Genomic DNA, 25,648 nt, shown 5'->3' on the forward strand with positions numbered 1-25,648 from the left:
CCACTGACATTAGTGTGGCCTAAACTCCTTAGCGTGGTAGACAAGTTTTTTTATTACAACTTACCAGTCTGATTCTTCTTCCTCAAGTCTCAACTGCCCAAACTTACCCAGTAAGTTAGGCTGAACCAAGCTAATTACCATACCCAGTATGGGTCTCACTCTTTTACTCATGATATTGCACAAACTATTGACTCTGTCTGGAATACCTCATTCTCCTTCTCTTATCACACTCCTTCCCAAAGTAAATTAGGTGTCCTTTCTTAATGTGCCCCCAATAACACTAGATAGCATTTATCACATTCTGTTTTACCTGCCTCATTGGTTGCGGACACATTTCATCTGGTCACATCTTTCCACTACCTCCCATAAAGAACAGAAGTGGGAGCCACATCATGACAGTCTTGTTCTCATTTTTCTACCATCATTAACATTAAACCACTTTCTCATTCCTTTCTTCATCATTCTGCCGCCATCCTCATTTTTTAATTAACCCAGTGAGTTTGGTAGAAATGTACCCAGAAAGCTTCATGTACACAAAATAACTATATAACAAAACTTCACACTGAAGGGAACATTCTAGAAGTATTTATTTCATTGCTGGCCACTTGGTTGCTGCATGCAACTCTCAACAACGAGCTGCCACTCTCCACTCCTATAGAAGAACCAAATCCTATGGTACCACTAAGGTTTTCAGACTTTCAGGCTTTTATTACCAACATCATTACTCTAGGGACAGGCCTTGTAGGGACTTAAAAGCACTTATTCTCTATAAAAAGTAACTTCATATTTCATGCACATACTCCAATTGGCAGACTTAGGTCCAAAACGGGAAAGAAAAAAAGTTATTCTAGTTCTGTAAATTTATTAGAAACAAAATAAGCCACTTCTCCTTGCTTTGTTATTAAGGAGATAGAACTTTTTTTTCTCTACCAGGAATCAAGACAGTAGCTTTGATGATCCCTTAGTTATAAAATTGTTTACTCATTAAAGTTCTCTCCAAAGATGTTAAGAAGAAGGTGGCTCATTTTCTTGTACAACTTAAAGAAATATTTGCAGTATATGTAAATTCTAGGTTATATTGTAGACCCTTGTGATACTTTAAAAGGTCTATTCTCCCCATTTAAAAAATTCTACCTCAGAAGGTAAAAGGAAATCCCCATCATCCCTGAGCAAAAAAGGGAAAAATCACAGGTACTTTTATTTGTTAATAGAAGCCACTTAAATGAGTTATCTATCTTTAGAACATTCTCAGAGAATTTACATAAACTGAAGTAGGTATGAGGTGTTCTCAGAGACTTTCTCAGATAAATGTATTTAGTAGTTTGAGTAGATGCTCTATAAAAATTTAAATCTAACTACACGGCTAAACATTTTCCATTTTGAAATTTGAGAATATCCTGAGAGGATGCCTATGGACATGAAACTACTGGGTGCAGAGGAATTTGTAAATGTCAGCAGGAGGGAAAGAGAGTGGGGGAAAACTACAGTGGAGAAAGAAAGAGAGGGCAGGACAAAACTGTAGTGACAGGCTGGGCCTTTCTTCCCATTAAGTCGGGGGACTCTGGCTATCTGTATGCTGTACTTAATCTTCTATTAATATAAACCGGATGCTGACAGATAAAATTAAGAATGTCCCAAACTAAGTCTTTTAAGGAGTAAATGACAGAAAACACTTTAGCTTCTTAATCAAGGAGTGCTATAATATAATTTCAAGGCATCTTAATATAATTCATTTAACTCTAAAGCAGTTGTGCAATAAGCAAAATGTCATAAAAGGAAAACAACAAAAGTTAACTTCCTATAGGGGCCAACAGACAAGATCTTTGTAGCACAGCAATTAACCTTCACATAGTGGAGTCTTGTTTACAAGGCCATCAAAAACTGAAAATCACAAATGTCACCAACGAAAGGAATGTTGATTAGATAGAGGCATAAAACTTCCCAATGGGCTGCCTTCTCTGAAGGAATTTCAGCCTGTTGTTAGCAAAGGTTGGCTAAGCCAGATATCACTGATGACTCCATTAGAGAAAGAAAATGCCCCACTCAGTGCTGTTTAAAAATGTAAAGACACTGGGAGGGAAAAAACAAAATAAAACAATCTACTGTTCCCTAATGTATACAGCCTAGCACCCAGAGAAAGCCTCTGCCCCCAAAAGAGGCTTTCTACAAAGGGGTAAGCTTCATCAAATGAGGTGTAACATTTCATTTTCAGGACATGTCTTTCCTTGCAAGTTCTTTAGAGGCAGAAGTTCCACTTGGAATTCTAATACACATCTCTGTGAGCTCAGCTTCCTGAAAACATACACCTGCCGGGGTCTAGGTTCACCCTTGCCAGTGACTGGATTCATTACTTCACAGCCACCAGAATCGCACATACACTATTAACATGATGAAAAATACAGCGACTGCTGCAAGTTTGGCATAAGTGGAACGCATGTTCAAGTACTTCGCGTCCTGGCGGTATTTCTTGGACAGACTGGACAGATTGTTAGCCTTTGAATCCAATGCTGTCAAAGAGGAAAAAAAGGAAAACAGTAATTAGTCCCTGAAGTATTCTGTCTAATGTATTAAGCATAAAAATAACTTAAACGAGTGGGACCATACCAAATAACCATGAAGCTTAAATTGTTTTTATTTTAAGGGTTAGGGTGCATATACTGGTTAACCCATGACCCTGACACACTGTAAAATCTACACTGCATTTTAAAGTTACCAGACTAAATTATGTTCAAATTCTTGAGATTGTACCATGAGCTGGTTAAGAGTACTGGCTCTGGTCTCAGAGTCTTTGGTTCGAATCTCAGCTACACCAGCCATGGGACATTGGTCAATTCACTTAGTCTCTACTAAGACCCAGTTTCATCATCTACAAAATGAGGATAACAACACTAACTGTACCACAGGATTGTAGGTACATGAGAATGGCTGTAAAGTGAACATAATCCTTGGATATGATAAGCCTTTGAGAAGTGTTGGTTGATGATAAACATCATCATTTTTTAATGGTCTAAATCATATTCTCTCATACCTTGAAAAATGATAATCCATGTAAGATAAGACTCAGGTGACCAGAAAATTCAATGAATCAGAAGCTGAGTATTGAGCTGTATCTTAACGGTGGCTGCTACCAAATTCCCAAGATTCTCTACACGGTAAAAACTATTATGATGCTACTAGAAATTATATTTCAACAGACACAGGAAAGTTGTCTTGTAACTAAAATATAATCACAGGTGCTGGAAAACCACCAATACCTACTAAATTAAGCTTTTTAGAAACTTTTGCAAAGTTTTGTTTTTCAGAAAGGACATTTATAATGTAACTGCTTTCTATAACTGTTACCTGAGCACTTAGAGAAGCAACGAGACTGGACTAAAATACATGACATATTTTAACAATACAAACAAATTCTCAGTGTGATATAAATGAATTCTCATCATTTTAGTTCTTTAAATTTTTGGAAAAAAACTATTTTGCAATATGAATTTGTTCTTCCTTAGGGAATACTTCTGGAATATTTGGAGTTGCTTAATAGAGACTGAGTTGGTTGAGAAATGTGCTATTACTTAATGACAAAAGAATGATAGCCACTTCTAAATTAGCAATTTGTCCTGTAAGAAAAACACTTAGTCACATAAGAAAATTTAGGAGATGAGAAATAACCATGACAATGCTGTGGGGAATCTTTCCAGCCAGTCTGCTAAAATGGACACTCCACTAGATAGAGGTTCTTAACTACTATGTCTACTGCTATATCCCCAGTGCCCAAAACAGAGTCTGGCAATAGTCAGTGATCAAAAAATAAATATTTGCTAAATGAATCTAAATCTGCTGAGAATAACTGGGCCACAGAACAATATTAAGTCATATGAAATAAACAATAGTTGAAAGAATTCCTTTACATAGGAACATTTAGAAATACATGATATTGTAAAGACAAAGCCACTGCTGGGAGAAGTCACTGAGCAAATATTTGTTACAGGCACCAAGCAAAGTGCCGAAAGATACAATGATGATCACAACATACATGACCCCTCTATTTGGGGAACTTACAGTCTAATAGAATGATAGACCTAAATGAAAAAACAAAACCCACGGCTTAAAAGAAACAGCTATTTTAGGCAGTAAAAATGGGCATAATTTTGTATTGCTGAAAGAACCCACAGGAGCTACTTCGGTCTTAAATGCAAGGCAGGCTAGCTCTAAAACCAAAAATTAGAAAGACGGCTGCCTGGGTGGTGCAGGTGGTTAGGCGTCCAACTCTTGATTCGACTCAGGTTGTGATCTCGGATCGTGAAATTAAGCCCCATGTTGAGCTCTGTGGTCAGCAGGAAGTCTGCTTAAGACCCTCTCTCCCTGGGCAATCCCTTTAGGTCCCCTCCCTCCTTGGGAGCTTTGTACTATCACTTTGCTCTTGCTCAATAAACCTTGCTTTGCTGCCCCCTACCCCCTAAAAGACTCCCTCTCCCTCTGCCCCTCATCCCTGATCACTCTCTCTCTCTCCCTCTCTAAGATAAATAAATCTTAAAAAAAAAAAATTAGAGGAGCACCTGGGTGGTACAGATGGTTGGGCAACTAATTCTTGGTCTCAGCTCAGGTCGTGATCTCAGGGTCCTGGGGTCAGGCCCCCCAGTGGGGTCTGCACTCACTACAAAGTCCACTGGGGACTCTCTTCCCTCTCCCTCTGCCCCTCTCCATCACGTGCCCTCTTTCTCCCTCTCTCAAATAAACAAATAAATCTTTTAAAAAATTAGAGAAAGAAGACATAAAAGATGGATTCTTATTAGGAAGAAGTAAAGAGGAAGAAAACATTTTTTGAGGTAGGCTAATCCTTTCACTATCCTTCAGATATGCTCTTTTCAGATATGCTTTTTCTTCCTCCCTCTTAAAATACCACTCTTCACTTCTTCCTGGTCTATCAAAATTCAAGAAGTCTTCCCTGTTCACTTCACATTATCTACTTTCTGCTACATTTAACAGCTCTTACTGTTTATATATCCATTTAAAACTATCACACACTGAAGATGGACAAGGACCTGCAGAGGCCAATGAATTCTGCCAGGCACTAGTGGTGTGACTAAAAGCAAGGTACCTAACTTTTCTGAGTCTGCTTCTTTATCTGTAAAACTGGTTTGATTCCACCCAATTCACAAGAGATTACTCTAAAGCATAAGTAAGATATATGTAAAGTCCCCCTGGGGTGCCTGGGTGGCTCAGTCAAGCATCTGACTCCTTGATTTTGGCTTGGATGATCATGATCTCCGGGTCATGGGATATGCCCCATGTCAGGCGCTGTGCTCAGTGTATAATCTGCTTGAGATTCTCTCTCTCTCTCCACCTATCCCTCCCCCAGCTCACACTCTCATTCTCTTTCTCTTTCAAATAAATAAATAACATCTTTAAAAAGATAAAGTCCCATGAGATGCCTGGGTGGCTCAGTTAAGCATTTGTCTTCACCTCAGGTCATGACCCCAGGGTCCTGGGATTGAGTCCCACGTCTCGTTCCTTGCTCAGCAGGGAGTGTGCTTCTCCCTGTGCCTGCCTCTGCCCCTGCTTGTGTTCTCTGTCCCTGACAAATAAATAAATAAAACCTTTTAAAAAATAAAAATAAATAAATAAAATAATAAAGCCCCCCTACCATATTGCCTAACACAAAGGGTTCAACTGATGTCTCTTCCCTCATGCTACCTATAAATTACTTTGTGACAATGACAATGTTTCTTATCCTCCCAATCAGATGAAGTTATTAATATTAGAAATGTACAGGTGACCCTTAAACAACATGGGTTTGAACTGTGCACATTCCACTTATACATGAGTTTTTTAAAATATTTTTTTATTTTTTTATTAACATATAATATATTATTAGCTCTAGGGGTACAGGTCTGTGAATCACCAGGTTTACACACTTCACAGCACTCACCAAAGCACATACCTTCCCCAATGTCTATAACCCAAACATGCTCTCCCTATCCCCCTACCTCCAGCAACCCTCAGTTTGTTTTTGTGAGATTAAGAGTCTCTTATGGTTTGTCTCCCTCCTGATTCCATCTTGTTTCAATTATTCCTTTCCTACCCTCTAAACCCCCCACATTGCCTCTCAACTTCCATACATGAATTTTTTTAATAGAATACTATAGATGTATTTTCTCTTATGATTTTAACAACATTTTCTTTTCTCTAACTTACTTGTAAGAATATAGTATATAATATGCGTAACTATACAGAATAACATGTTAACTGGCTGTATATGTTAAGGGGAGGGCTTCCAGTCAACAGTTGGCTATTAGTAGTTAAGTTTTTAGGAAGTCAAAAGTTCTATACAGAGTCCCTGACCCCCACGCTGTTCAAAGGTCAACTGTCTTCTTTTCCAATCAGCATAGCACTAGAAGAGAATCCTTTTACACTTTTGATAAACTGACCATATGTATATTTTGATACAAAGAAAAATTCCTGTTCTGGTCTATTTTATCCCAGGAAGAAACAGTAAGACTGTTATGAGGAAAATTTACAGACTCACTCATCCAAAATTTGATGTTTAAAGAGTGTGAAGCTATTTGCTGGAACAACTGCTGACTACTACCATAAAGGTTACAATCCGCAGTTCATAATAAAGGAAAACGCACCTACCCATGAATAACCTCACAAGGCTGAGTTCATGAAATACTCACTAAGGCAATGATTTGTGGTCATTACTGTGAGAGAAATAAACCAAGTATATGAAATAGATATGAAATACATACATATTACATTTAAAGAGTACGTTAAACACTTAGGTAACATTTAAACATTAGGTAAATATACACGTATTTTAAGGCAAATTAGTTAAGTACACAGGTATACATACACGTGCATACACCCATATGTGCTTAAAAAACTGTTACATAGCTAAGTGTCTTACGAGTTTAAAGGACAAAAGAGATTAATGTGATGTGGGCTATCAGAATCAGGGAAGGCTTCTTGGAAGAGGTAGTCCTCATCTGGATCTTAAAAGAACAAGTCCAGGACGGTGAGGAAGCTGACCGGGCTGAGGCAGAACATTTGTGAATTAGAGAGCATGAGAGAAGTTTGCAATCTCCTTATCTTCCATTACAGAGAACAAAATGCCTTGCATATGGTAAGCACGCAGTAAAAATGAAAAGTAAGCTGATCCACTGGCATTTTTCAAAGAGCTGGAGCAAAAAATCCTGAAATTTGTATGGAACCAGGAGAGACCCCAAACTGCTAAGGAAATGTTGAAAAAGAAAAACAAAACTGGGGCATCATGTTGCCTGATTTCAAGCTTTACTACAAAGCTGTGATCACCAAGACAGCATAGTACTGGCACAAAAACAGACACATAGACCAGTGGAACAGATTAGAGAGCCCAGATATGGACCGTCAACTTTATGGTCAAATAATCTTCAACAAAACAGAAAGAATATACAGTGGAAAAAAGACAGTCTCTACAATAAATGGTGTTGGGAAAATTGGGCAGCTATGTGTAGAAAAACGAAACTTGACCATTCTCTTACACCACACACAAAGGTAAACTTGAAATGGATAAAAGACCTCAACGTAAGGCAGGAACCCATCAGAATCCTGGAGAACATAGGCAGTAAACTCTTCGACATTGGCCACAGCAACTTCTTTCAAGATATGTCTCCAAAGGCAAAGGAAACAAAGGCGAAAATAAATTTTTGGGACTTCATCAAGATCAAAACCTTCTGCACAGCAAAGGAAACAGTCAACAAAACAAAGAGGCAACCCACAGAATGGGAGAAGATATTCCACAAATGACAGTATGGGCAAAGGGCTGATATCCAAGATCTATAAAGAACTTCTAAAACTCAACACACACAAAACAGATAATCATGTCAAAAAATGGGCAGAAGACATGAACAGACACTTCTCCAAAGAAGACACAGAAATGGCTAACAGACACATGAAAACATGTTCATCATCACTAGCCATCAGGGAGATTCAAATCAAAACGACATTGAGAGGTGCCTGGGTGGCTCAGTGGGTTAAAGCCTCTGCCTTCGGCTCAGTCGTGATCCCAGGGTCCTGGGATCGAGCCCCACATCCGGCTCTCTGCTTACCAGGGAGCCTGCTTCCCCATCTCGCTCTCTGCCTACTTGTGATCTCTGTCAAATAAATGAATAAAAATCTTAAAAAAAAAAAATCCACATTGCAATACCACCTTACACCAGTTAGAATGGCCAAAATTAACAAGACAGTAAACAACAAGTGTTGGGGAAGATGTAGAGAAAGGGGAAACCTCTTACACTGTTGGTGGGAATGCAAGTTGGTGCAGCCACTTTGGAAAACAGGGTGGAGATTCCTTAAGAAATTAAAAATAGAGCTTCCCTATAACCCTGCAATTGCACTACTGGGTGTTTACCCCAAAGATACAACTGTAGTGAAAAGAAGGGTCATCTGTACCTCAATGTTTATAGCAGCAATGGCCATAGTCGCCAAACTGTGGAAAGAACCAAGATGCCCTTCAATGGATGAAAGGGTAAGGAAGATGTGGTCCATATACACTATGGAGTATTATGCCTCCATTAGAAAGGATGAATACCCAACTTTTGTATCGACATGGATGGGACTGGAAGAGATTATGCTGAGTGAAATAAGTCAAGCAGAGAGAGTCAATTATCATATGGTTTCACTTATTTGTGGAGCATAAGGAGGACATGCGGCAGATGGAGAGGAGAAGTGAGTTGGGGAAAATTGGAGGGGGAGACGAACCATGAGAGACTGTGGACTCTGAGAAACAAACTGAGGGTTTTGGAGGGGAGGTGGGAGGTTGGGTAAGCCTGGTGGGGGGTATTATGGAGGGCACATATTGCATGGAGGACTGGATGTGGTGCATAAACAATGAATTCTGGAACACTGAAATTAAAAATAAATAAATAAAAATTAAAAAAAAGAAAAGTAAGTTGAGACAAGACTAGATCTTATCTTGTAGTCACAGATGTTAAGTTTTTCAGCAGAGGAATGCATGGCATTTTATGACATTTGATCTGACAGCAACAAAGTCTCCCAAAGTGGCTAGTCAGGAAACCACTGCAATAAATCTTTGACAATTTCCTCTCATTCTTCTTTTATTTCCCTTAACTTATGTGTTTCTGTAAATATTTAATGTTGTAAAAATATTGGAAGCAGTGATTGCTTCTGATATGGAACGAGACCATCACACTATTCCAACTCAATAAAAACTAATCATATTAGGGAAAAATATTATATTGGAAGTCTTATACTATAATCTGTCTCTAAGAGGCGATTTCTTAATAGTGCTAGACAGAATCTGACAGCAAAAAAAAGTATCCCCAAATAAGCTATCCTTGCCTATAGGAGGACTCTTAATGCTTTACATACCTGAGAGTGCTTCTCCCCGTTGTAACACTTCTTCAATATTGGCCACCATGATCCTCTGCACATCTTGCAATTCAGTGTTGATAGAGCCTAGGTTTCTCCGAGCACGGCTGTCAATGTAGAGCTTCTTGGTTTTCTGAATGTAGGTGTCTAGAATAATGAAGAGAAGTGACCATGAACAACTTTGTCCATCAAAGTACTTTAGGGAATAGGAAGTTTTGAGTGTAGTCCTGGATCTGCAATTGTCCATGGCTAAGCAAGCTTTTGAGTGAGCATCAGAATCTGAGTTTTGATTTCTTCATTTATAAAATGCAGATAGATGACCAATCAAGAGAAATGTCCTCTGTACACCTTTAAATGAGAAGTCTCTACTCTCAAGATCCTTAGAGAAATTAAGACCCACTGTAATAAGCCTTTCCTGAAAGCAGAGATTTTCAAAACATGGTCCAAGGATCCTTAGGGTTTCACTACTTAATTCTTCACATTCCCTGAAAAGGATCCTGGCAACAACCTAGCATCACTACAGGTTAATATGGCAAAGGTTATTCTATCATCAAAAGGGAGAAAAACACTGTCTTAAAATATTTTCTTTAACATACATTTCTAATTTCACTCTGTTCTTAAACTTCAGGTAAAGCAAAATCCCACTACAAAACTGCAATCTTATTCATGGCTAGCCTATGTCTGTATTTCTCAAACCTGTAAAAAGAACAACTTATTATTAAAGATTTTATTTTCAACTTTGGGCAAAAATCATAAGTTACATGAGCTGGATACCTCTCATTTGCCTCCTTAGACCTCCTCTCCTCCTTTCTGCACCATGCTTTTGCCTCGGAAAGCTGACCTGCATGGACCACATCGTGGGCTCCCTACCCTGGTACTTCTGGTTAGGTTCAGCCAATGGGGGAATCCCAAGGGTGAGGCATGAGAGCAGATAGTGACATTAGGGTATTTATTCCCAATCTCTCCCTGAGAAGTCACCCTGGCAGTATCCCTCCAACCAGATGTTATTGCTCCTCTCAAGTTGGCCTTCTCTATAAATTTTTTCCTTCGAAGTTCCAAAAATTGTTCCTTTCTCTTATCCCTTCAGGCTTAGGGATAAAAACAATTACTGTATTACTGATCTCAGGTTACTGTACTTTGTGGTTCGCCTATAACACATTCATCTTTATACTCAATCCTTTAAGCTAATTTGAGTGTACCAACTATTTCCTGTGTGACCTTGATACACTATTCTTATTTTTTTCCTTGGGTTTATTGGACCTTATCTTCAAAACAAAATTTGAAAAACCAGACATTATAAAAATTAGCACTTGGGAGAGTTTGTAGTTATGAAACACCGGAATGTTTTGCTAAATTTTCTTTATTTCTAAAAGTAAGATAACCATTTATCTAGCAAATTGATAACACTCCAGAAATTCGGAAACAGTAAAACCAATTTCTGTTTTAACTAAAAATACCAATAATGTAGTCTAGTCATACACTTATTCTCACTTCCACCACTTAGGGTACTCAAGACATTTCCTTTGATTTATTGCCATCAGATATTTAACTGGTGATGAATCTTTCTGTAATTATTTTACATGGACATCCACACTCACTATTTCTGCATGTAATAAATGTTCTCTCTCCCCAGCACCATACCTCTTCCAGCTATTTTTTTTCTTTTTAACTAGAGGATCTGAAAGAACCATCTTTTTTCTGATTTCCAAGTTTTGATTTCCAGGAAATGAACCTTACTGGGGGCAGGGAGAACTCAACTACTATATACCAGTCAAGTAGATCTTTGGACACAATTCTGATGATGAATCAAACCAATCACAAAAAAGGGCAAAGGGCAACAAGTTCTAAGAAAAAGATCAAAAGACCAGAGAAAATTACTGAGAAGAAGTTTCATTCATTCAAAAGGACAAAAAGAGATGGAATAGAAAAGACAGAACTCAACCCTTCAGTAAGTAAACATCAGAAAAAAATGTGTCAGAATTATTATCAATGTAACAAACAGCTTCTCCATATTGTTTGCTCTCTGATATAGAGATGAAGAGCAAAAAACTTACCAAACTCAATAAAGGAATAGGGCCTAGACACAGTGGGCACCTTCTTCCCATGCTGTTCATCAAACTCTGAGTGCAAATCTTCTAGGTAGGCAAAAGCCAATTTCTTAGGGAAGGCAGCTTCACACAAAACCAAATAACAAACTCCCTGCTCAATAATGTAGCTGGAGAGACAAAAAATACAAAAAAACAAAAAACAACAAGAAAAAGTTGTCTATAGAATAACAATACATCCAACAACTTGAAGCAGACTCTCAGTGCCTTACAAACTTTTGAAAATATTCTAGCCTAAGCCCTTTGAGGCTAGCTAAATCAGAAAATCAATTTCAAACCACAAATCCTTGGAATCAAAAAGCAAACATCATCTTAATATTAGAATCATATTCCAAAAAGGAATATTTAAATGTTTATTATTATATAATTCAGCAAAAATATTTTAAAACTTTTTCTTAAAAACTCAGAGTTGTGACTCCATCTACCTTTTGATTATGTATGGAAATGAGTATATGCATATTTAAACTCATTCCAGTTTTAAGAATAGTGGACTGGAAATAGTGGACTGGAATACTTAGAAGTTGGAAGCTAATGCCACAGAGTTTACTGGATACAGATAATGACCTTACAACAAATAATATTCCCTAATTCCCAGGATAGAACTCTGTATAAACTATCCAGTATCAGAAACTACTTAGTAACAGAAGTGACTTCCTCTTAGCTCCCTGGCACTCTGGAAGGAGCTATATGACTACATGTCTGAGATCTCTTGGAAATGGGTTAGGTCACTCAGTGATTTCAAATGTCTTTCCAGCCACAGTACTCTTTATTTCAGCAATAATTATATTCAGAGGACCAGTACATTAAATAAAATCAGAAGGTCATTAGTTTAAGTAGGAGTATAAGGGCACAAAGTATTATATATACCCCTATCCCTACTCTTACTATGTGGCTCCTAATGCATCCTGGGACTCCACAGAGCAGTTTACAGTGTATCATATGATCTCTCAGGCCCCTTAAAATGATGATGATGATGATGATGATGATGATACTGCTGTTCTATCTCTTGCTTGGGCATCTGAATCAACTGCTCTCCTTGCCTTCAATCTAGACCATCTTCTAAACTACCAGTTTTATTCCTGGGGCGCGTGGGTGGCTCAGTCGTTAAGAAGAGTCTGCCTTCGATTTGGGTCATGATCCCAGCAACCTGGGATCGAGCCCTGCATAGGGCTCCCTACTCAGCAGGGGAATCTGCTTCTCTCTCTCCCATTCCCCGTTATGTTCTCTCTTTCACTCTTTCTCTGTCAAATAAATAAATAAAATCTTAAAAAAAATAAACTACCAATTTTATTCTAAAAGAGTAAATATGACCTATTACTCTGCTTAAAAACACTCAGGATTCCCTAACACCTACAAAATAAAATCATACTCTTTGATATAATACTTGTGGCTCCAAAACAGGTATAGACTGGTCTCCAAACTTGGGTTCTTTTACATCCTCATGGACTTCTGCTTATAGATAAATATATATTTCTAATTGTAATACCCTTTTATGTACCTGGAAAAACCTTGTTCATTTTCATATGCTCGATTCTACTATAATTTTTTCCATGAAATTTCTCTGTATTCTCCCTCTTTCTATTCCCTTTCCTCAAAACTTACTCCCTACAAATGGGAATTTCTTTCTAGTTCCAAAGCATTTCATTTATAACTGAATTACAGCACTTCTTGCCCTACGGTATCATAGTTTAGTTGTCTGCACATATGTTTCTCTCTGCTAATAAGATAAGCTCATAAAAGCTATGGACATCAAAGGCAGAACTTAACATGTGGTCTGTCAAAGGATAATCTTTAATAAATAGCTCTTAGATGGAAATTATGGATGAGAAGAGATTATAAAGTTATTAAAGGAACCATATAGAAGAAAATGTTCTTAACCCATGGTAGAGATAAAAATGCTATATGTAATTAGGTTCCTATATTTATTTTTTTGATGTTGAAAACTGGATTTGTAGAAAGTATTTCATATACTACACAAATTAATAGCTTATAAAACTTAACATCCAGGCAAACCTTTGGAGTCCCCAGCCTCTTTGGGAGCTTTGTACTCTATCATTCAATGAACTTTACTTTCACTCAATAAACGTGGCTTTGCTGCCCACCAAAAAATAAATAAATAAATAAAATGTAAAACGAAAAAAAAAAAACTTAATATAAAAACTTAATATCTACTACTTTCTTAATCAATAAACCAGGGTTTGTTTTCATTTTGGTTTTGTATACTTGTTTGTTTCTAATGGGTGGAGATCTTTTTTTTTTTCCCTTTCAAGTTAAACAGCAGGTCCCTCCCAGGTCTCTATTGTCTTAGCTTCTGAGTTCCTAAAATAGCAAGGATTACTTAGCTAATCCTATTTTATTTTCCTTTGATCTTCTTGTCTTCTTTTTAAAAAAATCTTTCCTGTTTTATCACCCTCAAACTTGACATGTATTAAACATTTAATACCAATTATTTGTAGATAATTTGAAACTCAATAAAGTCCTTTTGATCCCTCTTTTGGCTATATGCACTGCCTATATAACTGAGATGCTCTTAAATTACCCTCACAAAACTAGGACCATGTTCCCTATTTTTATAGAGGTAACGGAGCCTAGAGAAGTATGTGAGTTGTTCAAGGTTGTGTTGTTAGTAAATGTTGGCTTTAAGAAGCTGCTAAAGCAAAAAATTATCTATTATTGCACGATGGGTACAGCACTCATTAAACACAGGGTAACGGTTCATTTATTGTATGCAAATTTAATAAACAAACCAAGATCTCTGTCTTGCAGAACTGGAGCCAGGGAAGTTGCTTCCATGAAGAGAATGTATTTTTAAAATTTTGTTTACTTTTAAATAGTTATTACCACTCTTATCAGGTGTTACTTATATCTACTGCATCTCATACTTAAATGATCACAAAGAAATGGGATTATACTCACTGGAAAGTCATGGCACCGGCTTCCAAAGTACATCTAGTAGGGGACTGTTCATTCAACTTGCGAAAGAGTTGCTTAGCCTGACTCTGGTACTGTTGAAGATCCCGGCCAGACTGAAAGAAGACACCTTCGTTTAAGAATTTTCCACACACAAAAAACGCCAAAACAATTAGTCAGCAGCATCATACTATGAGGACACAATGTAAAGTCTTTAACTAAAGGTTAGTAGGATTCATTTTTAACAAAAGAAAAATGGCCTACTGTTAGAGCAAAAAGGAAGACCAAACCCCCTAGTTGTTCAAGAAAATCACACTATTTGCCAAGAAACAAACTGTACTTCTCGACTGTCTTTAAGGCACTCTTAACTTTCAATCAAGTGTTTTTTCCACTATTAGGTCAGTGGTCTCCTCCTAACTCATTTCACTTGCACACTTACTGGCACATAACTGGACGACATTTTCTATACCTGGGAAAATCCTAGGAAAAACAGACCGATGAATCTCATTTTTACTTGGAATATCAACCAAAATCTTCCACAAAGTGTTACAGTATTGAACATTTAAGTAAAACTAAATGTATGCACCCGTAACTGCAAATTACTAGAAACACTATAATGCAACTGGGTAAAAATGAGCAAGAATAAGGACCGAGACTGAAAAGTCAAATATTCTTTACTGAATAAATCTATTTGGTTTCTGAGTTTGAATAGCAAGGGACATATGCATACAAAATGAAAGTAACAATATTCAGATGATAGAATTACAGGCAATATTTTCTTGAACAATTTTTAAATAGTTTAATAATTTATAAAAAAAAAGGAAAAGAGCCTAATGAGGAAAATAGTAGTGTCATCTCAAAAGGAGAACATCATACTTCACTAACCAATTAGTTCCAAACAGGAAAGAAGGAAATGAAAAGCAAATATACATTATTTATGCATCCACATACAGCATGGGGGGGGTGAGAGGGGGCTTTTGCCATTTGATAGAAAGGAATTTTTTCATTTTAGATTACTTATTTTGAACACTAGAACACAGTATCTCCTTGATAGATGTTTAGTAACTAAATGTTTACCTTAAAAAAGCATTTATTTGAGGTTCTTCCTCAAAAGATCTGTAGATTGGATCCAAGGTCTAACTTTTAGAATACACAAATTGAAACCCAGAAATTCTAGATAGTGAACCACTCAGTTAAGAATAAAAACAAGGAAGCAATGATAAAATTATCAAAGCGCAGATAAGCAAACGTACAAGTAGCAGATTCTAAGCTATATTTAAAATGAGGGCATCTGGGCAGGTCAGTCATTAAGTGTCTACCTTCAGCTCAGGTCATGATCCCAGGGTTCTGGGATAGAGCCCTGCATCCAGCTCCCTGCTCAGCAGGGAGTCTGCCTCTCCCCTCACTCATGCTCTCTGCCTCCCCCCAGTGCTCTCTCGTGCGCGGTCTCTCTCAAATAAATAAATAAAATCTAAAATAAAATAATGAACTGGAAATTTCAGTATGAATAAGGAAGTAAATAAGCATGAAGTGAACCAGGAGAGTTAGGCAGACGCCACTAGAAGTTATCTATTTGTAGATTTATCTTGTTTAGTACTGCAATGATTTGTTATAATACTCTTCACTTGATGGGGCACCTGGGTGGCTCAGTGGGTTAAAGCCTCTGCCTTCGGCTCAGGTCACGATCCCAGGGTCAGCAGGGAGCCTGCTTCCTTCTCTCTCTCTGCTTGCCTCTCTGCCTACCTGTGATCTCTGTCTGTCAAATAAATAAATAAAATCTTTAAAAAAAAACAAAACTCTTCACTTGAGAAATATTTCTATATTAACATATATATGTACATATGTGTATATTTACATATTAACAATAATTAACATTATAATCTATGTTAATGTAATTATATTAACCTGTATTGCATATACTTTTTTTCATGACTGGTCAGCTAGTAAAGGAGAGTGAATACTATCACATGCTTTGAACTAATGCACAATATCCCACATTCCTAATTTTGAATGGTACTAGCCAATTTGCTTGCTTCACCAGAGCCATTATATATGTGGCGTTTGGAAGAGATCTGACCCTACATTAGACAGAAAAGAATGCAAATAAAGTTGGAAATATTACTAAAGTGCCAAGAAATAATATCAACATTGATCAATGATTTTCCAACCTTGGCTTTACGCTAAAATCACCTGGGTGTTGTACCAAAACTACTCAAGCCCTATCTTCCCCTACCCCAAACCAATTAAATCAGTATTGCAGAGGTGAAACTCAGAAATTGGTATTTTATTTTTTTAAAGATTTTATTTGTTTGACAGAGAGAGACCGCGAGAGAGGGAACACAAGCAGGGGGAGTGAGAGAGGGAGAGAGAGAAGCAGTCTTCCCACTGAGCAGGGAGCCCAACGTGGGGCTCGATCCCAGGACCCTGAGATCATGACCTGAGCCGAAGGCAGACGCTTAACTAGTGCCCCAGAAATTGGTATTTTATAAAAATAGCCACAACCGCAGGCACCTGGGTGGCTCAGTCAATTCAGTGTCTGCCTTTGGGTCAGGTTATGATCCCGGAGTTCTGGGATCAAGCCCTACACGGGGCTTGCTGCTCAGCGGGGAGCCTGGTTCTCCCTCTCCCACTACCCATGCTTGTACTCTCTATCTAATAAATAAATAAAAGATGTTTAAAAAAAATAAACAACTGCAACCACAGAGGTTAAGTAAAACTCTTTTTTGACAGCTAAAGGCAGGTGAGCACATTAAAGGAACGAGTTGAAGAAATAAATGGGAAAAAAGAACTGTCAAAGACTGGTACAAATCCTTCGACTTTATAAGAAGCATTGTAAACACTACTGCAACCTAAGAGAAAAGAAACTAATAACTGTATGGACTACAAGAAGCTATGTCCAAAAGCAAGCTACAGTTTCAGGGACTTTCAGTGAACAAAGCAGTGATTGCCAATGCACGACACTAAGATTACAGAGAGATTATGGCACGCCAACCAACATTTTACAGTACTGGTTCCATTTGCATCACCATTGCCGAGAACACAATGCTGGCACAATCTTTCTGATAGTCATTTTTGTGATATGTATTAGAAATTATAAAATTTTGCATATTGTTTTATCTAACAATTCTGTATTTGAAAATATATGTACACACCATATCTTAAAAAATAACTACAAATGCATATAAAAATAAAAAATGTTCAGTTATAGATAGGAAATTGGTTAAATAACATATGGTATCTTTATATATAGGAATGCTATACAGCCATTAAAATGTTGTATAATATATAATGATATGAGAAGATATTCACTACAAACTAAGTGAAAAAAATAGGTGAAAGTCTTACAGTATTACCCATTATTAATTTTATACACATACACAAAGATTAAGATTATACATTAAAATGGGTATAATTTAAGTAGGGATTTTGGTAATAATCACCATTAACATTTTGGTCCTTTTGTTTATACATATTTACTGAATTATCTACAATGAGCACAGACAAGTTTTGTAATGGGGAATTATTCATTTGCCCATTCCTGTTTATTGCATATTTGTACCCACAAATATGTACAGTTCCAATGTGAACTTTCAGAAAGGCAAAATGAAACCAGAAAAGATTTTTCAAAATAGGCAAATTAATAAAATTAAATGAAAGCACTCACTTTCTGCCAAACACTATTCTGAACACTTTACATAATCTAACGTAAATTATCTTTACAGCTACGTATGAGGTGATCTAAACTACTATGCCCATTTGCTGCATATGAAGTAAAACTTGCTCAAGGACTAGGAGCCAATAAGGGGAAGGGCAAGAACTTGAACCCAGACAGTCTAGTTCTGGAGTCCCTGTTCCTAAGCATGCTTTATCACCTCTACAATTAATATTGCTTTGGTGGTAACAGATTCACCTTCTGGGTGATCTTACTATTTGATATTAAATCTAATTCACAAGAAATGCTCAAGAAACTGTGGCAGCTCTGATCTAGATCTCACAAAACAACATATTCACTACTGTACAGAGAGACCCTCAGTTTGCTTTTAAGATTAAAGTCACAAAGGGCCCATAGCCACTAGACTACCAAAAAACAGTTAGATTAGATATTCTCATTCTGTTTTCCATTTCATCTAGAACAACTTGATGAATGTTGTATAAAGTATAATGGAAAGATGTGTTAGCAATCCAATAATGAATTGGATGTGAATGTCTGGACAAATCCTGAAACTAATTCGAGGTCATCCAATAGCATATTTAGATTTGGTTCCATATATAATATGAAAGGTACAGAGTAGAAATATACCATATAACTATAATACTTCTTATTGCTATCACCTAGGTCTGGTGAACAATTAATTATATCAAATGCCACCTTTTGTCTTTACAAGAATGTTTAGCTAAGCTCTTATCATTTTTAAATTCCTATTGAACTCAGCTGGTCAAAGGCCAGAAGCACCAAGAACCAACCATTTTCCTCTAAAAGCAATTACAGTAAGATGACTAATGAACCCTCAGTAATTGGGGTGTGTGTGGCAGTTTAAATGTACAACAGACTATCTGCTTTTTTGATGCTCCCTGTTGAATACTTGGTTAGATAAACACCCTCTTCAAGTCTCCAGAACTGGGGCAAATTGAAAGAAAAGCGAACAGCCTTCATTTTGAGGTAGAGCAGAAATGTAGATGAAGAAACAAACATCGAAAAAGGAGAAACATACCAGAAAGATACAAAAAAGGAAACAGAATATCAGAATCTAGATTTAAAAAGTTCATTTCTCGGGCCGCCTGGGTGGCTCAGTTGGTTGGACGACTGCTTTCGGCTCAGGTCATGATCCTGGAGTCCTGGGATCGAGTCCCGCATTGGGCTCCCAGCTCCGCGGGGAGTCTGCTTCTCCCTCTGACCTTCTTCTGGCTCATGCTCTCTCTCACTGCCTCTCTCTCAAATAAATAAATAAAATCTTTAAAATAAATAAATAAATAAAATAAAAATAAAAAGTTCATTTCTCTACCACCCCACCTGACTAAGCAGCTAAGCAGAGGAAAGAGTGCATGAGATATTCTGCCTAAATTATTTTTTAAATTTGAATCTCTATTGTATTATTGTTGAATAATACATTATTTAATATATAATAATAACAATAATAATATTGTTGAATAATATATTGAATAAATGTTCAACTCCAGTAGAAAGGCAGTTTGTATAGAACTAGCATCTACTAACCACCTAACATAGGATATCAATGATCAGTATACATAATTGAAAAAGTGCACTGAATTATCTGGACTGAACAAAATTAAGGTACTTAACTATAAAACTATTTGGCTGAAATATCCATTTCTTAAAAAGTTATTTCTGGACTCCTAAGAAGTAAATATATGATTAAAAATGTTTTTTGTTTGTTTGTTTTCAGAACAAGGCAGTAAAGTATACCAGTTATGCACTAAGGCTCTACTCTAGAGTCAGACAGTTACTGATGAAAAATCAGTGGTTCCTAACCATGGGTGATTCTGCCAACTGCACCTGGCAATGTCTGAGAGTATTACACAACTGGAGGGTGGTGGTGATGGTAGTGCTACTGCCATTGAAAATGTAGAGGCCAGGGGTATCAGCAGACCTCCTACAATGCAGAAGACCGGTTCCCACAACAAAGAATCATCTGATCTGAAATATCAACAATGCAGACATTAAGAAACTGATGAAAAATACCATTATGCTATTCATTAGCTACCTGACTCCTACAAAAAAACCTATCATCTCTAAGTTGGAAGATTCCTATCTATAAATGGGAATAATAAACATACTAATTATCCTAATATGATTGGTATGAAGATTGAATGAAATCGTATCCCTGACAGGCTTTAGCACAATGCTTGGCACGTAGTAGGTATTCTATAAATGTTCTGTATACTATTATCATAATAAAAAAGAATCTAGGATTCATATTTTTATAGATATTAAAAGTTTAGGAAAGACTCTACTATCCAAAGACCAAATACCTTTTTTTTTTTTAAAAAGATTTTATTTATTCATGAGAGACAGAGAAGAAGAGGCAGAGGGAGAAGCAGGCTCCCCACGGATCAGGGAGCCTGATGCAGGACTCGACCCTAGGACCCTAAGACCATGACCTGAGACGAAGGCAGATAGTTAACCAACTGAGCCACCAGGAGCCCTCAAAGTCCAAATTCCTAATGGAAATAATTATGGAACTGCCATCACAAAAATATTTTTGTGGAAAACTTCTTTCCTTGTCAATTAAACAGAGTAACCCATCTTGGTAAACCAACAACTATTTCGGAATTAAATTAAGAAACACACAATAGGGGTGCCTGGGTGGCTCAATCAGATGAGTGACCGACTCTTGATTTCAGTTCTTGATTTTGGCTGGGGCGGTGACCTCGGGTTGTGGGATGGAGCCCCAAGCCCCATGCAGAGGTGGCTTGGGATTCTCTCCCTCTGGCCCTTCCCCCACTTCTGAGCGTACCCCAAAGCACTAATATATAAAATCTTAAAAACACACACACACACACAATATCTCAATTATTTTTTTCAGTAAAGTATCAGGCAGAGATTAAGGAACTACTAATATCAAATAGCCTTTCAATTCACTGCATTCCTTGCCCACACTGAAATTTAATGCAATAAACCGACCAGACTTCTCCCTGGGAAAACCCTTTCCCAAACTATGTACATATCCTTCAACGAGAATTTTCGCACACTATCTCCCTTGTCAAGTCATATTCCTACATTTATTTAATAATTCCACTCCTTCTGTAGAGTGGTCCAAGAAAATTCTTAACAAATTGGGAGAAAAGTATTTCACAACTGGAAATTAAGGGCATACTATAATGATTAGACTTTGTTTTGTCCAATGAACAGAAAATATTTCACTTAGCATGACCTGCAACTTCATGATCAGTATCACTATTCTCCTACATGTGAAAATAAACAGATTTCCAAGTCAAACCTAAAAAGGTATATAACGGGGCACCTGAGTGGCTTAGTGGGTTAAGCCTCTGCCTTCAGCTCAGGTGATGATCTCAGGGTCCTGGGATTGAGCTCCGGCTCAATCCGCATCAGGCTCTCTGCTCAGCAGGGAGCCTGCTTCCCGCTCCCCCGCCCCCTGCTCCCGCCTGCTGCTCAGTCTACTTGTGATCTCTCTCTCTCTCTGTCAAATGAATAAAGAAAATCTTTAAAATAAATAAATAAATAAAAATAAAAAGGCGTATAACCAAATAGAAGCTTTCCTTATTACTAGACAATACTGTCAGCTTAGAAGCCATTTATTTCGGGAGGACTTCTGGTCTCCCAAAACCAAACTAGATACCTTTTCTGTAAGGTAAAGGAGTGAGGTAAAAGAGCCTTTGAACTTTACCTTTCTGTAAGTAAAACAGCCACAGAGCCTTCTTCCTCTTCCACAGTAGTGGAGATGCATTAGTTTTCTGGGTTTCCCATTAACTGTAAACTCCATGAAAATAGGGACTGTGTCCTCTAACCTCCTTTATTATCACCACGCTTGACACAATTTATCTGTTTAATAATTTTTTTTCAACAATGTATGAATGAAAAGCCTAAGAAGAGATACGTACAAAATAATTTTTCTAGAAGTCACTTTTTTAAGGCTTGAGTTTGGTTTTGTTTTTTAACTACTTAGGGTGAATGAGAAAGTGAAAGAAAATTGTACACCTGAAATAAGTTACATAATTTTCATTCTCAGCCTCCCTTCTTCAGAGACTGCCCAACCTTGTTCCAGAAACCAGTCTCACGCAAGAAATTTCCCTTGTGATTGTAAGGCACAAAGCAGCTTCTTTTCAAGATATCTGGGGTGGTGGTTGTTTTTTTTCATCAATTCAATACACTTTTGAGCACCTGTGCTAGTATAAAACTGCTGTTGTAAAAGCCATGAGAAACACAAAGATGATTAAGATCTGTCTACTGCCTCCTAGGAAACTCAAATTATTGAAAGACAAAGGAAAATAGTAAAATAAAAAGTACAAGGCATTACAGGACTATAACACAGGAGTTATAATTTCAACAGTAGAAATTTAGTAAGGCTTATTGGAGGAGGTTGGAATTGGGCATAACCTTGAAAGTACTGTACTGAACTCCAAACAGGTGTCTACATGTGGCAATATTCTCTCACCCACTTTCAAAAGATGTCATCAAGATAGGTCAAGGATCAAGTGCCACGGAAGAGCTTGAAGAACTTAGGAGCTGATTTTCCCAGGACCTGTCAGCCTTAATAGCAGCAGAAAATTAGAAACCCCGAATTTTAACAAAGTCTCTAAGAGTTAACCCAACACTGGGTGATCACAATCGACCGAAACCATCCCTACACCGGCGCGTCTTTCTGAAGAGAAACAGGTAAGACAAAAATAAACCTCCTCCGTCAGGAAAGATTTCTTTTCACAAGTCGTCCCTCCACTGCCAAAGGATAAAAGAGCAATTCAGAGGGGTCGAGGGTGCAAGGGTCTCCTGGGTTCTAAGAAGAAATCCGGTACTGACAGCAGAGCTCCGGCAGGGACTTGGGGTCGCGGGGATCTCGGAGCTCACCTGTTCGTCCTCCTGCATCGAAGCGGCCAGCGGGAGTCCGTCCGCCACACGGGCGATCATCGTAAGCAACACCATCTTCACAGGCTACAGGGACCCAACACTGGCCGGGGTGGCCGGAGACGTTCTCCTGACTTCCTCTGCCGCGACAACAGTTATACCTCTAGCTTAGTTGCCGAAGACCCAGCAGCTTGCGTCTGCGCTTCCCGCTGAGGTGGCCGGAAACCAGCTTGGGAGCCTTCCACTACCGGTCCTCAGAATTGGCTTCCTACCGAGAACCGTAACTCCCGGAACACTAGTTCCGCGGTCTTTCTTTCCACCTTCGGAAACTTCCAAGGCCCCGCCCGCTTCTCTGGACTGGGAGCTTCCAATAAACCTTGACCCTTGAGGAGTGTGGCATACAAACTGAAACAGAATAGTCTAGTTCCCAATACTTTTAGGGTAGGGAGAGGGCTCGGACAGGTGGTGGGAGTTAATGGGTACGTAGATGGAGAGTATGTGCAAAAAACGAAAATCAAGTTATATATTTTCATATTTTTGTATTTTATATATTATCTATTTTTATACATACTTCTTTATGCGTATAGTTCTAGGCAGGGATTTTTGTCTGCTTGAAGTTTTTTTGTTTGGTTGGTTTTTGCTTGTTTGTTTATATTGTATCCCCAGATCATTGAACAGTTTCCAATAAAATATATATATATACATATTTATAGATATACATATATATAGATATACATATATATATATATATAGTATGTGTGAAAAAATGACCAAGTATGCAATCTCAGAAATCACCAAATCAGGCACCCTTCCAAAAGCTGGGATCTCTGCTACATTTCTTACAATAGGTAGCAGGGTAGCTTTGCTAGAACTTCCAGGGACTGGGCATTCACTTCCTATTGGAAAGACCTCTACATAATCCTACTTGAGGAAGCATTACCATCTCTCTTTTCTTTGGTGTACCTATCTCTAAAATGGGGATATTATCCACCTCTCAGGATTTTTGTGAACATTAGGTGAGAAAATGTAGGTGAGCGAATTTTGTAAATTAAAAAAGTCATACGAGTGTTGTATTGATTATTACTTACATCAGTAACTACTTTTTATTAAGCATTTGTGGTTGGCATTCACATTAATAGAAATAGAAAGTGCTTTATAGATACCAGTTACTTAACCAAACAACCCAGTAACATTGTTTAATATTAGGTTCCCCTTTATAGTTGGAGAAAAAGCCTCAGAGAGTAATTTTTCCAAGGTGACACAGCTAGTAAAGTTAGGAACGAGATTAGAGCTGAAGTTGAACTCCAAAGTCTCTGCTTTTAATTGTGATGCACTTCTATCAATATTTATCCATAGGTTAAAGAGCTCATGCTTTCATTATCTTTTCTACAGCTCTACAACTATTAGGAGAAAACTAGTATTATTCTTTAGAGGCTTTTGGGAGGTATAGCCAATAAGACCTACTGATTGACTCCACACAAAAGATGAAGGACTGGGATATAGATAAGAAAGAAATCAATGTGGGTTAATAGAGACAGTGAGAAAGTGAAATGGAAGGCAATCCTTGTGTATATGGGAGCCTAAACTGGTAAAATCATAATATCTTACATTTAGAATAGGCCAAATATATAACTTAATGTAATTTGCCTTCCACTCAACATGGACGTGACTTCTGCCATAATCTCAAAAGAAAGTTATTCAGCCTCTGCTGGAATAATTCCAATAATGAGGAATTCATAAGTCAAATATTTTAACCAAGGGTATGATGTGGATGAGAGAAGCAGAAAGTGAAGAATATGGCAGGCATGCAAGGGGAAGCAGATTTGGACCCAGAGTTCCAGCTTCTCTCTAGTTCATGACTTTAGGCTTTTCCCAAGGCCCATAACCATTCCTGCTCATGGATTCTACAAGTCATCGTTGTTTCTTTCTTCTTTTTTTTTTTTTAAGATTTTTTTTTTTTACATTTAAAGATGTATTTATTTATTTATTTGTTTATTTGAGAGAGGCGGAGAGAGAGGGAGGGAGAGTGAGCACACAAATGGAGAGGGAGAGGGAGAACCAGACTCCCCTCTGAGCAGGGAGCCTGATGTGGGGCTCGATCCCACGACCCTAAAATCATGACCTGAGCTGCAGACAGACGCTTAACTGACTGAGCCACCCAGGTGTCTTGCCGTTGTTTCTTCATGATAAATTTCTTGTCCTTCTTTTTGCTTAGTTTCTGTTACTTATCAAAAAAAAAAACAAACCAAAACAAAACAAACAAAAAAACCCAATTAACTAATAGAGGAACACAGAATCATCCTGGGGTAACCCGTTCTTGAAACAACATTCATACTCACAACTTTTACTTTTTCTTCTTGGACACACTAAAATCATAATCCCAGCAAGAGGACAGTGCTCTTCTTAGGTCACTGATGAGCTATCAGAAGGCCACAGTTTGTCTCTGTATGAAACTGCCCAACACTTAGACCTCAGGAACTCTGGAATCTGAGTGACTTTTGATTCTAACTTGAGCAACAGTATGGCATTCACACACAGGCATCACCTTTGAGCTCCTGCTCTTTGGTCCTTTGAGCAATACAGGACCATGTAATAATGGTGAACACTGTGATCAGTACATGGAAGGTAGCTGACTCACAATGAATGGGAAAAGGGTATTAAGAAACATTTGTTTGGAACTTTAAAATTTATACAGCTTATTCTTTGTCTGACTGAAACTTGATGACAC

The 25,648-nt window shown here is 37.7% G+C and overlaps 1 protein-coding gene across 1 annotated transcript; it reads right to left on the reverse strand.

Annotated features, from left to right (window-relative positions):
- Positions 1–569: 569 nt before the first annotated feature.
- On the reverse strand, positions 570–23,159 carry LOC111143543 (SEC22 homolog B, vesicle trafficking protein). The gene is made up of 5 exons (XM_022497369.1): positions 22,924–23,159; positions 14,385–14,494; positions 11,418–11,578; positions 9,364–9,510; positions 570–2,507 (listed from the first exon to the last, which is right to left on the reverse strand). The coding sequence occupies exons 1-5, from the start codon at positions 22,996–22,998 to the stop codon at positions 2,353–2,355; spliced, it is 648 nt and encodes a 215-aa protein (XP_022353077.1). The 5' UTR covers positions 22,999–23,159; the 3' UTR covers positions 570–2,352.
- Positions 23,160–25,648: the final 2,489 nt, after the last annotated feature.

The sequence above is a fragment of the Enhydra lutris genome, unplaced genomic scaffold (assembly GCF_002288905.1).
Source record: "Enhydra lutris kenyoni isolate GAN:26980312 unplaced genomic scaffold, ASM228890v2 scaffoldscaffold9, whole genome shotgun sequence".
NCBI lineage: Eukaryota > Metazoa > Chordata > Mammalia > Carnivora > Mustelidae > Enhydra > Enhydra lutris.

Coding starts and splice junctions, on each gene's coding strand:
- LOC111143543 (XM_022497369.1), bottom strand. CDS start 22,998: ATGGTGTTGCTTACGATGATCGCCCGTGTGGCGGACGGACTCCCGCTG. Junction 14,495..22,923: donor CGATGCAGGAGGACGAACAG/GTGAGCTCCGAG, acceptor GTCTTCTTTCAG/TCTGGCCGGGATCTTCAACA. Junction 11,579..14,384: donor GCCGGTGCCATGACTTTCCA/GTGAGTATAATC, acceptor TTGTCTCTCCAG/CTACATTATTGAGCAGGGAG.